The following is a 13844-nucleotide window of genomic DNA, read 5'->3' on the forward strand; positions in this document are numbered from 1 at the left end:
CTCGGCGTTGAGCCCTCTTCACCTGTTCCCCCAAACCTATCATATCAACGCAAACGCGAGTTCCTAAAGGCCAACGAGATTGCGGACCGATTTGATATCATCCTAACAAAATTGAAAGCCCTAGCCGCTCAATCCATTCAGAGATATGAAGATTACGCTAACAAGACTCGCACCGACGCCCCTCTATACAAAGAAGGTAACAAAGTATGGGTTAGTACTAAGAATATGAAAACCAATCGCCCGATGAAGAAAGGTGATGACAAATGGGATGGCCCCTATAAGATTCTAAAAGTTTATAAACGAGCCTGTCTACTCCAGCTCCCCACTAGTTTTAAGATCTTTCCAGTATTCCACAACTCATTACTCCGACCACTCCACCGCTCACCTGGACTAGCCGGTCAAGAAGCGATCAACGAAGCCGAATCCCGTCGAAACCAAGGCCGTATCCTAGAAAGAGATGACGAAACGAACGAGGAAACCGAGCGGTGGGAATTCGATAAACTACTTGACTGCCATAACGAGGACGGATTTCACTACCAAGTCAAATGGAAACATCACCCAGCATCTTGGCAACCCGCCGAAGACCTTCGCGGCCAAGAAGACACGATCATCGCTTTCCATTTAGCAAATCCAGATAAGCCAGAACCGCCCGCTTGGGTAGGCTTCAAAAGATCTACTACTCCTGATCCCCCGCTAGTACTTACACCAAGCGCACCCCCGAATCGAGGCCGAGGCAGACCTAAAAAGCTCCGGCAATTGATTACTACTCCCAAGAAAGTTCATTTTAATCCAATAGTAGAAATTAGAGTATTTTAGTGTTATTTTGTTTTCTAAAAGGTCAATTGGTATTGCGATCGTGGACCGATCGCCTTGAGCGGGGGGTACTGTCACGGCGCCAACTACATGATCTGTAGTTGCCTTCGTGCCTCAGGCACAGCATACTAGCGCGCCCTACTTCCTATAAGTAGGGCTTCACTCTTCCATAGCTCTTCTACCCTTATGGTACAATATAAGTCTTTACCCGTACCTTGACAGTTTTTCCTTTTCCTAGTAATAAGAGATGCCCTTTCAATAGAATCAACTAGAATATTAGGAGTTCGGATTTTGTGATTTGTAAGGAAATCTGTGTGATATTACTATTGATATCTTAAAGATTAAGATAAATAAGCAATATTAAGATTATATTATAGTAATTCGTCTTTAAATCTTACAATTTTATTTTGCAAATCCTTAAAGTTTTTAAGGATTAGCACTTGTTCTTTCTGTAATGAAAAAGTATGCATCAACATACTACCCTCGAGAATTAATATCTCAATTGAGAAGTCGTTTCCAGATTGTTTATTCTTTTTATATTTATTAGTATTTATATTAGAATTATAAGGATTATAACTATTGCTCTATTGAGATTAACTATTATTAGCTGAGGGCATTTGATTAATAAAAGGGGAAAAGCGATAGAATCCTTTTGAAATAAATGAGTTGGATATAATAGCAATATTTATAACTCTATATATTAAGGATTATTATTTTCTATTAAATAGATTTATTCGAAATCAGTCCTTTTCCTATAAGTAATATCGAATATTCTCGATATACCCAAGAAGGTATTATAATTATAAGATATTATTTGATTAGCTACCAGATGGCTATATAATTGTATAATGAGTTATAGATAATATAACACTTTGTCTTAGAAAAATTACAAGAATAGAATACAATTTATTCTTAGAATCTACAATTACAGAATCGGAGCAAAGTGCTTGTAAAGCGCTCCTATATACTAGCTATGTATATGTGATCGTGCATATGCGCAAGCGCGCACATGAGCGATCGCAGCTGCGATTGGGTGCGATCCGTGACACTCGCCAGTGTTTCGGAGCGCCTAATATTTTCTATAATTTCATATTATTCTTATTATTCTTATTATTCTTATTATTCTTATTATTCTTATTATTCTTATTATTCTTATTATTCTTATTATTCTTATTATTCTTATTATTCTTATTATTCTTATTATTCTTATTATTCTTATTATTCTTATTATTCTTATTATTCTTATTATTCTTATTATTCTTATTATTCTTATTTATTAATTTATTTCAATTATCATTTTAATGATAGAAATTGTGACGAGTATCACGTGACATACACGATGACTCATCACAGCCTAGTTCAAGACTAGCTTGAACTACACGTATATAAGAGATAAAGAGATCCCTTAAGGATCTCTTTCCTCTTTAGCTTTCTTATTCTAGTTATTTGACCTCTATGATATGCTCTAGTATGTGATCGCGACAAACCAAAGAGTATTTGTAAGGAAGGTTTAAGAGATTTATATATATAGAAAGGACTATAACTCTATAAACCTTGGCTATAGCAAGTGGGGGAGGTTGGATGGAATTCAAGGACTCAATGGCTATCTCTGTCGGTTAAGGATATACTAATCAGAAATCGGTTCGAGCTTCTATATAGATTGGTATGGAGATACTAACCCACATTATCCCTCAATTATTTTGATTAGACTAATTGAGTTATGCTCAACTCTTATCTGATCTGAGGCAAGACCAGTTGGAAGAAGCTTGATCGAGCCTGAGGACCAGATGGACCTCTTTATGCTTCCAAGATACACTTGTCAAAGCATGGGTCCAAGTTCCTATACTAGTTTGTATGGAGGCATTGACCAGTGTTCCTTTTCAATTATCGGAGTTGAACCGAGTAGTTCGAGCTTGTTTCTTATCTGATTAAATATATTACAACTACGTATCTACTGTAACCCTAGACTGCCCTAAGTGGCGGGAGAAGCTGGTGCTGGCTCGTCAGACTCGCACATTCTTCAAAAAGACGTAAACCCAATACTTTTCCAAATCTACACCATATAGACATTTATAATCTAGCATATTAAATGCAGTACAAATACAATTTGATAGATCTGCTATTCAGCATTCGAAGGAGGGTGGTTGTTACCGTGAACCTCAATCATTTTGATATATTTGTAGATAGGATTGTAGTGAAAGAAGTAGATTTATTGTTGTAGAGTTAAGATTGTGGGCAATAGGATCGTGAAAGCAAGAATGTGAAAACATGGTTGCAAAGGTATAGTGATAAAGGAGATCGTCGTGGAGAGAGTTGTCGTAGAGGAAGGTGTCGTAGAGGGAGTCGTTATGAAGGAAATAGTCGTGGTGGGAATTGTGGAGGGAATTGTGGTAAAGAAAACCCGAAAGGTTTCAAACAGAAGTGGTAAGGCTGAGTTAAGGATGCCGAGGGTTCTAAGCTAAGCCTGGTTGGTTTTAGCGTACCTCTAGGCACATACTGGCGTGAAGCCTAGGCGGTCAAGGCTGTATAAAACCGCGACTAATGCAGCAGAATTCCGCAGTCCAAACCGCCGTACTTAGACATATTGTATAATCTTCAGTATAGCATGTTATATCAAGATTTGCTTGTTTGTTTACTATTTGTCTGTTTATTTATTTACTTATCTATTTATTTATCTATTCTTAAGGTTACCTTTGCCCCTCACCTTTTCTTCCCCTCCAATTCTCAGCTCCCCTCTTCTCTTCGCCTCCCAGCTCCCAGCTCCCCTCCCCTCCCCTCCCCACATCTCATCTCAGTTCAGCTGGTAAAGGATTATAAAAAAAAATCACAACTTTTTACCAAATTTTCACACAACTGCGAGTACAGTACCTAGATATCGTATCGTAGATACGCAATGCAATGTAACGCAACGCGACACACAGGATCCTTCATGTGAAAAATGTGAAAAATGTGAAAAAAATCACGAGGTGTGGGGTGTGAATGATTGGGTGGGAGAGGATGTTGGAGGAGTTCCAGCTCTGCTAGGTTCTGTGTCGGTGGTTGTTTGTGTTTGTGTTTGTGTATATGTTTGTGTTCCGGCGGGTTGGGTTGGGGGTTGAGATTGGGAGGGAGGGGTAGGATGGGAGGGGCGAGGATGGGGTGAGTGGCGTGGAACTTGGAGGTGATGAATGGATGGATGGATGGATGGATGGATAAGGGAGGAATAGCTGGATGAGTGAGTGAGTGAGTGAGTGGATAAGTGAGTGTGAGAGGAGGGGTAGGTGATCATGATGGCTGGATGGGAGGGGAAGGGAGAGGAGAGGGATAGATGGGTAGGTAGGTGGGTAGCTATAGGTAGCTATAGGTATTATATGAATCCATTAAATCTTTAGCATTTAATATTTAGTATTTAGTATTTACTATTTATCAGGTATTTTAAATATAAATACTACATCGAATATGATAGGTAGATAGATATTTTACACTGGACTTCAAGATTCGTTATTTAGATGAATTAGTTTTTTTTCATTTGGGGAGAAGATAGGTTCATTGTAATTTTATATTGAGAAAAGAAATCTATTTAGATATGTATAGGTGACTGTTGTTTAGTTGGAGAGAAGGGAGGGAAGAGGGAAGGATGAAGTATTGGATAAGTACGATTGGAGATAGGATAGGGAGATACTTTGATGCGTGCTTTGCGTGCTTTGCTTGAAGAATGAGGGGTTGGGAGGGTTGATTAGGTTGGGATTTATATCTATAGAGATAGATACCTAGATTTAGATATAGATATATACCTATGTAAGATTATATCATTTCACAAACAAAGAACAATCATCACATGATTGGATAGCGGGTGATTAATACTACCTACCTAGTACGTACTTATTCTCTAATACATATACACATACACACCTAATTCTCATTCTCATAAGATTACATCTTGCTAAGGTTCGAACCCAAAAATACAATAATTGGACCTCAAGCTCTCTGATTATTTCCATTTGTTTGTACTCCATAGGTAGGTAGTTACAGTTACTTACTTGCCGAGCTTGCATACGATGGATTAGTATAGTGGTAGTAAGGTAGTGTAGTGAGATAGAAAGGCATGCTATGATATGATATGATATGACATGATGTGCGGGAAAATTAAATCTTCTACAGAGTACTCCGTACGTTTACGGAGGAACCTCAGCAATCCGATTTGATAGGGCGGGATAGGGCAGACAGGACAGGGTAGACAGGGCTGGATCGTGGGAGATCGAGTGATTGGATCTTATGACTTGCATTTCTTTCGATGGTACGTATGGATGGTGGTAATCTTACGAAGTATGGTGGTACCTTCCTTGTCTACCGGATGATTTGATTTGGGTTGGGTTGGGGTTGTTTGGGTGGGTGGGGATGTGTTGTGGATGATTGAGTGAGTGAGTGAGTGATTGCTTGGGATGGTGAGATGGCGAGGGTATCGATAGGGAGATGGGGGTCAGGGATTACGGGATTACTTGATTACTGGATTACTGGATTACTTTGTGGGTGTGGGTATGGATGGGATTGGAGATGGGAGATGGGAAATGGGAGAAGGGAGAATGAAGAATGAAGATGTTGTGGTGGGATAATGTGAAAGGTACGGGGAAGAGAGGAAATGTTTGGTGGCACGACTGGATGGGTAGATTAGGAGGATAGGAGGAGAGGTCTTGTTTGCTGGCTTGCTTGCTTGCTTGGGGCTTTCTTTTCTTCTTCGTCTTTTTCTGCATCTTTCTTTGGGGCGACAGGAAGATAGATAGGGTCGGAGACGTGGTCGAATATATCGATATTAATGGGACTGGGACTGGGACTGGTCGTTTTGGTGTGAAGACTCAAGAGACCTACTTTTGGTACTTACTGTAGTTCTGTAGAGTAGATGCATCATTATTATCGGGGTAACATGTGATGAATAGGTACTGGTAGATGGATTGGATGATTCTGGGAATTCTGATAAGGTACGAGTAGATAGATGATGATGGAGAGTGGAACAATGACCACGTCAATGAACACGACAACAATAATATCGAGAGGACACTCCAACTTCACACATCCAATCTCAGGAAAAATGAAAGAAAAAAATAAATAAACAAACAAAGATTGGTTGAGTGGAGTTGTGAGTGCTGTGTGCTCTATACAAAGGTTGCGAAAGAGGTCGGATCCAATGTAACTTATGCGAATGAATACCTATCATGGTACTTTGACCGATTTGGCGACCTTTGGATGACCCATGTCGTGATGGATTCTTGAAGCATCTTTTGCTGTTGTATGGATAGATGGATGAACGGATGGGTCGGGGATGAATTATATATTATCGCATGCAACGATGCGGTGAGATGGATGATGTGAAGATGTATGTGTATGTGTAGGGAGGTCAGTATGTATGTATGTGATGTATATGCATTGTGAGCGATGGAAGAGATGGTGGATGTGAAGACTACCAGGACTTGGAATGATAACATGGATTTTGTAAACTCGTCTTCTGGTGATGGTGCATCTATTGGAGTTGAATGCATGATGGGGATGATATGGATGAACAAGCTATCTACCTACCTACCTTAGACCTAGTTGTGTGTACAACTTCAATATCTATGCAAGTACAAGTACAAGTACAAGTCATGGTGGCATATATGCGATAACCCATTCCCTTCTCAAGTCAGATCTATATCGCCTACTTGCATATATTTACATATCCACTTTGTACTCATTTACCTACGGAGTATATATCTGCATATTTGGATGATTCACAAAAGAAACATATACCTACTTTTTACACTTTTTTGTCGTTGTCGTTATCGTTGTCGTTGTCGTTGTCGTTGTCGTTGTCGTTGTCGTTGTCGTTGTCCTTGTCTTTGTTATACCCTCTTCTAAATATCATCATCATCCTCATCATCATCATCACCACCCAGCCCCCAATTTTCTCCATTCTCGGTTTCGATTCCAATCAAGCAATCTAATTGATCGACCTTACTTACCGCAACTCCCACTGCATTGTAACCCAGGTGGGGGGGGTTGGTTTAACGTTAAAGGAAAATAAACCTTCCCAGCAGATTCCAAGCATTTCTCGGCACATTTGGATTTCTGAGAATAGAAAATTCAATATCGACGAGGATTCTCTTGCCTGGGTCGTCGATTGATATATTGTTTCGATAGATTAATAAAGAGAGGGCTGCATATTGATTCGTATCGACGGGACTGGCGACGAAAAGGAGATTCAGTTATTGGGGTGATATCTATCGACAGTGATATATATATCTTACCGACTTGAATTCTCATCATATAGATATATATTTACTTACCTAGGTATTCAAGATCCAACAATTGATATATCTTCCGGTTGATGGAAGAAAGGTATTGGAATTCTTGGACCCGACTCTTTTTCCAATACGGACTCAATCTCCATCTCCATCTCCATCTCCACCCAACTTCAACTTCAACCTCCTCGTATGATTGACCCCAAACCAAGAAAGAATTGATTTAAAAGTACGACACAAGTGAATGAAAGGAAAAGGAAAAGGAAAAGGAAAAGGAAAGAAAGGGGTTGAATTATATACATCACGAATCATTGACGACAACTGATTACCATCTCGCATCGATTTACCACCATCCTAAAAGGAATTCACGAGACTTTCAAACCAATTGTCTCAGATCCGAATCATCTACTTGTTACCTCTCATTTATTAACTTTATGCCATACATATTACATATTACATACTACATACTACATACCATACTACATACACACTTCATACATCTGACGACGACTCGTTTTTCTTCCACTTAACTTCTCCTGAATTGATTATCGGTTCTCCTCTCCTCTACTCGGTCTCCCCAAAGCAAACAACGCAAACCACCCCCATTTGATCTGGGTTTGGGGTTACGATCTAATTTCTGGACCATACGATAGGATACGAAGACTTCACAAGTAAGTAGAGAACGAAAGGAATTGTTGACCGACCCACGGTGGTTATAGACAACGATCTAATCCATTTCTTACTATCAAATGATCCATCCAATTACTCAATTCCTCAAGCATCCAAGCATCCAAACATCCAAGCATCCAAACATCCAAGCATCCAAGCATCCAAGCATCCAAGCACCACATCATATCATATCATATCATTCATTCATTCATTCATTCATCCAACCCCCCCTTCCTCCCAAAAGAAAGCTAACCAGCTCATCAGAGAAGATTTTATCAACACAACACCCATACAAGTAGTACAACGCAACCCGAACCCTTACCCTTTTTGACACACTACACACTACATACTAATCACTACCTACCTACCTCTCACCTCTCTTACCTGTACTTTGACCACAACACCACGCTTCCTTCCTCCAATATCCACTTCAACTTAAACTCCACCGCCAGTCCGACCTTCTTTTGACCTTCTTCATCATCTCATCATCGCCTCTTTACTTCCTATTTATTTTACAATCTCACTCATTCCTTCAATATTCAGCTTGGAAGTCGACCGAAAAAAGACAAGAAAAGAAACTTAAAAAAAGACACTCAATCTTTCTTCTTGAAACGAATTCGTCAAACTCAACCTTCTCTACTTTTTCAACTTTCGTCGACGACGTTTACTTTTTCCCTTCTACCTGGTAGATATCTTTGAGCTGTACCGCTTTCGGTGGCAATCAAAAACCAACCAGATATTTCGAAACGACATTTCTTGTGTCTGAAATCCATTCAACCTTTGTTCAATCATCTCACATCATCGACATCGCCAAGTGACAAATCCCTACCAGAAATTCGTGAATCATTACACATTGGATACTATACGACAATCACAATTGGCCCGGAAATCTCACTTACTCTGGATCAGGAGAAAGCTCAAATTCACCTAACACAACTCCACCATTACTGACAAGTTTTACTTTTTCTGGCCGGCACTCCAAGTCTTGGTCAAAATAATCGGATTACACAAACTTTGGAAGAAAGAACCTCCGCTCCTTTAGTGCCCAATCATCCTTCAAAGGATCGCCCCGGGGTATCTAAAGTTTTTACAATCACGAACCTCATATCAGCTCGGACACCGCCACGAACAATTGTTAAGGCCTCCCTCGCCGTAAAATCCAGTCTTACTTTTAACGCACAATTCGCCTCCTCAGCCATCATGAAAGGCCGTCCTGTCGACCAGCTCGTGTACGAGTGTATGTTTCCCAAACCCAAGACTGGAGATCCGCAAAGTTTCCAAGCCTTCTTGCAGCGAAGTCTGGTGCCTGAAGTTCGTCATGAAACTCAAGCTTTTTATGGTCACCTAACTTCGCAGGAAGCAAAGTATCCTGGCTTAGATTACTCTTACCGGCCGCATCGCGTTCGACTCTCTCGATTCCCGTGGCACAGACGACTATTTCGAGCTTTCGATAATTTGAGACTTACGGAATACGAAATTGCTACGTTGACAAAATGGGAAGGCACAAGATGGGCAAAGGAGAGATTTGAGAAAGAAAAAGGAATTATTATTAGGGATACAACGGGTGATGGGATAGAGGATTGGGTGTCACCAGAGTTACGACCTACAGTTGTGCGATTCGCAGTGCCAGCAGTAGAAGAAGAGTTGGAGGAGGAGGAAGAAGAATTGGATGATAATGAATTGGAAGATGATGACGTAGAGAGTGATATCGAAATTACAAGTGTGGGGACTGCATTGAATGAGAGACTGATAGCAGCAGCTGCTGAAAGAGAAGCTGGCAATATCACGGCACCAATGGATGAAGCTTGGGAACAATGGATGAAAGATGCTTACGAGAATGTTGGTGTCGGTATCTCGAATCCAAATTTGAATCCAAATGCCAATATCGTGGGTACGAGACCAGCTCCTAACGGATCAAGGGTTTATGTTGCACATCCATCAGCTCAGCCTGCGAGCCATGCGAGAACGACAAACTTAACACCTCTCTTCGATTCATCAAATGGTCGACAAATTTCTTCAAGATATATTGATATTGGACGTATTGACTCATCAAATATGTCTTTTTCAAGAATGCACACCGAAGGTGAAAGTTCAAGGGAATCTATCGAACAAACAATTATGAGAAGAAGGGATATTGAACAAGCAGTCATGAGAAGAGCTGATGCTAGCAGAGAACATCGTTATCTATATGCAACAAGACATCCGGATGTTTTGAGAAGTATTTATGGAAACCGTTATGTTCCTGAATATGAAGATTATTCTTCGTAGTAATGTGAGGGTTATTCAGTTCTTGCTTTTTCCCCGGGATAGGAATCATTCATAGCAACTCGAGGTTAGGGGGCATACATCAAACACATATTTTCTTTCGCAGGAAGCATTCTCACATATACATACATTCATATCGGCGTTTATATGGAATGGATTACACATCTTCATCACATTTTTCAATGGAGGTCTTCACTTGAGCATGGCGTTTTTAGCATATGGGTGGTGGGGAAGCGGGTAGGATATGGTTGGGTGTCGGAATTGGGGATTGGGGATTGATGGGGTATAAAGTTGCTTTGGCACGTATTTACTTCTCTTTATATTAGTTTATTATTGTTGTTTGGTTAGTGGTGCATAAGATGGATGGTTGGCATGAATGGCATGGGATTGGATGGGTAGGAATGAATGGATGGTAATGAATTGGAATGGAATGGAATGGAAGAGGAGGGGGGAGAGGGGAGGATCAGAAATGAGGGAACAGGAGGAGATGGTAATATCTACCTAGCTTTTATAGTACTAGTATTCAATATACGCACTTATCTATAATCATCTTGATTCGTGATTTTTGATGTAGGTTTTGTCTCTTCCTTTGGCTTGAATTGTGTGGTGTGGGATGGGTGAGATGAAGACGATGAATGAATGATTAGTTAGAACTTTAGAACTTTATAATGATAGGTAGAATAATAGAATGGGATTGATGAGATGGGTATCTGACTGGGAAGATGAATATTTACCTAGGTATTAATAATAGACTGTTTGATACAAAGATTGTTTGATAAAAGTAAATGGACAGATATGGATTCTTTAGTAATCTTGAGAGTTATAGGAATGATATTTTTACATTTTTGTACTTATTTTTATACTTCTATAAATAGATGGATATTTGTTTATATGATATTAATCAGACAATTCGATGTGAGGATGTGATATACTTTCGAGTCATTAATCATTCTTTCTTTATATGGGTGGGTACCTAGTTTTTATGTATGTGATTAGATATTATTAGTCTAGATACATTACATTGGTAGGTACCTTGTAGATATCGTGTTGTTTATGTTTATCTTAATATCGAATGTCTATCTAGGTATTCTAGGGAATTGGTTTATCCAGACCCATCCCATCCCATACTACGCCATACCACGCTATTCCCATCCAATCCATCTTATTCCAACTTGTGCATGCTATTTCTTATCATAGTGTTCATATCGCCTGTCCAATTTACAGATTATCGCTTCCCGTTCAAATCCAACAACGCCTAAGTTCAACCCACCACATAACATCTATGTAATCTTACTAATTATCCAAAAGATAAGACCACTCTGGAATTTCCTTGATGAGACTCCACATATACTTCTCCACCTTATTCGCACACTTTGCATATGGCGTGGAATCGTTGTTGTATTTTTTACAATTGGAAAAAACGAGCGTGGCGTCAGCGACGAAATCTTCTGGCTTCTCATATGAATCCTGATCGAGTTTTCTTTCCATAGTTTCAAAATCCATCGGGTTTGTAATTACCGAGTAATAATCCGCGACTTCATTACCATTGACAGGTGCCTTGAATGGCCAAGCTTTCTGGTGATTTTGAAGTGAACTCAGGAGGCGAGAAAGTTGAGCATAATTTGGTCCATGACGAGGTTGGCGAGCTAATTCGTCCATGGCGGGTGTCCAACCAGATGCGCGGATAGCTGGGATGGACATGGGATCGATTGGAAATGCGCCATTCTTCCATTGTTTGGGTGGTGCGTGAACTTCGTCTGATTTGCTAAAGGCGAGAATCTTCGCATTGACTACCTCCTTTTGCTTAACGATCATGCGGTTTGATTCCAGGTAGCGAACTCTGGGAACCATTTCGCAATGCATAATTGTTCCACCTTCGTAATCTTTGATGTAACCCATCCAGAGAGGTTTTGGAAGAGTGATTTCTTTGGTAAATCCTTGTTTCTTAAAGTATCCGATAGCATAATTGTCAGCGTAGGTAAGGAAATGCATGACTTTGGAGGAAGCTTTGACATAATCCTTAAGATGGTTCATCAGATGTGCACCATATCCTTTGACTTGCTGATCGGATGATATAGCACAAAAAACAATCTCCGCAAACTCGTGATCATCAAATGGTCGATATGTAATCCCTCCTAATACTTCTAGTGTTGCTTTCTTTACCAATGCCATAGACAAATGATTTCGATCATACACTAGACGAGCAATATATTCCTTTGGCATTTTGGGGAGTTGCTTTTGAAAAATACCTTTCAGCCCCGAAAGAATGATAGTACTTTCATTCGTATCGTCATTGTTAACAACTCGAAAATCAATTTCACCCTCTCGCTCTTCGATCACTGCGGGCTTAATTATTGTTAGACAGAAAACTGATGATTGATCGCATTAGCAAACTCACTTTTTCTGGAAAAGGTATAATGTTAATGTTGGCAGGGTGTTCTGCATTGGTCTTTTTCAAATTGTCGGTCAACTCGGTTTCACTCATTTTCATCTTTTTGGAAGATACTGGAAAAGTAGGGGGCTCCTCTGTAGCCTTTCGCTTTGGCGCATTTTGGGAATTTGGCAGCGACTCTTCTGTACCAGCCTTTCGTTTTGGTGTATCTTGGAGATTTGGACCCATGACTGTGTTGGATTCAAGAAGTTCTTGATTTGAATACTCAAAATCTGAAATCGATTCTGGGGTTGATAGAGTTGTTAGGCTCGATCCCTCTGACACAGTATGTTCTGTGAAATTAGGTGTTTCCTCAATGCTAGACTGTGGTAACTGAGTACGTAATCTTCTAGAGCTTGTTCTATTCCAATATTGGCCCAAATCACTTTTGATATCTTGGGAAGCCATGTTAGCAACTTTGATCGATTGCATGTAGAATGAGGAACGGCTTACTGTAGTTCTAGAATATAAAGATAGATAATAAATCAGGGGCTAATATTGTTGTTGCTACTTGCCTATTATATTTCTCTTAATAGATTGAAGTGTATTGTCGTTACCAAAAGTTGTAGAATATCAGTAGGAAGGAGGGGAAAGAGATGGAAAGAGTTACGTTTGATGTAAGAAACCTGGAGAAGTTGATCATCGAGGTTAAGGTTCCCTTCATTATGTAATCACCTTAGTGGCTCGTGTGGCTTAAGTGCATTAGTTCTTCTGGGCCCATCGGTGGAGCTTTTTTCCGACACTAAACTATTCCAGGATGTGAAGCCAGATTGCTGATGCTTTCCACAGGTGTCGTAAGCTTTGAGCTATCAATTGATTTCAACCTACAGCAATTGTACACAGCAGAGACAATAGCAAAACATTCAAATTCCAGTCAATTGATTTCTTTCTTCTCAGAGAGTCAATTCAACTTTACCTGCCACTACACATTCTTCAAACTTATCATATGGAGTCCTCATTACACGGAGTTTGGGAAAGTGCCGTTGGCAATCCCTTCATCCCTACCGTTGGAAAAGACAGTCAATTCTCCTTGGGATTCTCATTATTGTGTATCGGAGTTCTTCTTTCTGGATTATTTGGTCTCAGTATGCTTTTCAAGAATCACATTACTAGGCTTGTAGCTAACAATTCGTTTTAGACCGATCAGCTCTCACTCTGCCATTACTTGGACTTCCTGCTTCAGCAGCTATTGCGTATGTTATATTCGAATATTCTTCTTCGTACAAGTACTAATATTGAGTAGGTTTGGTTCAGTTTATATGATCTGTGCGGTTGGAGTATATGTTTAAGATACCCCTCCATCATCGAGACGAACATACTACGTTACCGCATTTTTGTACAATAGCTGGATGAGATAAAATCAAAAGGAGTTAATATAATTGTCATATCTGATTTCGCCGATAGAATATTCAATC

The 13844-nt window shown here is 39.9% G+C and overlaps 3 protein-coding genes across 3 annotated transcripts; 2 read left to right on the plus strand and 1 right to left on the minus strand.

The window, feature by feature from the left end:
• Window positions 1-8933: 8933 nt before the first annotated feature.
• Window positions 8934-10001, plus strand: EAF02_003174 (uncharacterized protein; the record flags this gene model as incomplete). The annotated part of the gene is made up of 1 exon (XM_038899222.1): window positions 8934-10001. One exon carries the CDS (start codon window positions 8934-8936, stop codon window positions 9999-10001), a length of 1068 nt encoding a protein of 355 aa, XP_038761510.1.
• A 1290-nt stretch (window positions 10002-11291) lies between these two features.
• On the minus strand, window positions 11292-12837 carry EAF02_003175 (uncharacterized protein; the record flags this gene model as incomplete). The annotated part of the gene is made up of 2 exons (XM_038899223.1): window positions 11292-12344; window positions 12397-12837. 2 exons carry the CDS (start codon window positions 12835-12837, stop codon window positions 11292-11294), a joined length of 1494 nt encoding a protein of 497 aa, XP_038761511.1.
• Window positions 12838-13202: 365 nt separating this feature from the next.
• On the plus strand, window positions 13203-13718 carry EAF02_003176 (uncharacterized protein; the record flags this gene model as incomplete). The annotated part of the gene is made up of 3 exons (XM_038899224.1): window positions 13203-13514; window positions 13568-13622; window positions 13673-13718. 3 exons carry the CDS (start codon window positions 13203-13205, stop codon window positions 13690-13692), a joined length of 387 nt encoding a protein of 128 aa, XP_038761512.1. The 3' UTR covers window positions 13693-13718.
• Window positions 13719-13844: the final 126 nt, after the last annotated feature.

The sequence above is a fragment of the Botrytis sinoallii genome (assembly GCF_014898435.1).
Source record: "Botrytis sinoallii strain Bc 23 chromosome Unknown BSIN_004, whole genome shotgun sequence".
Classification (NCBI taxonomy): Eukaryota; Fungi; Ascomycota; class Leotiomycetes; order Helotiales; family Sclerotiniaceae; genus Botrytis; species Botrytis sinoallii.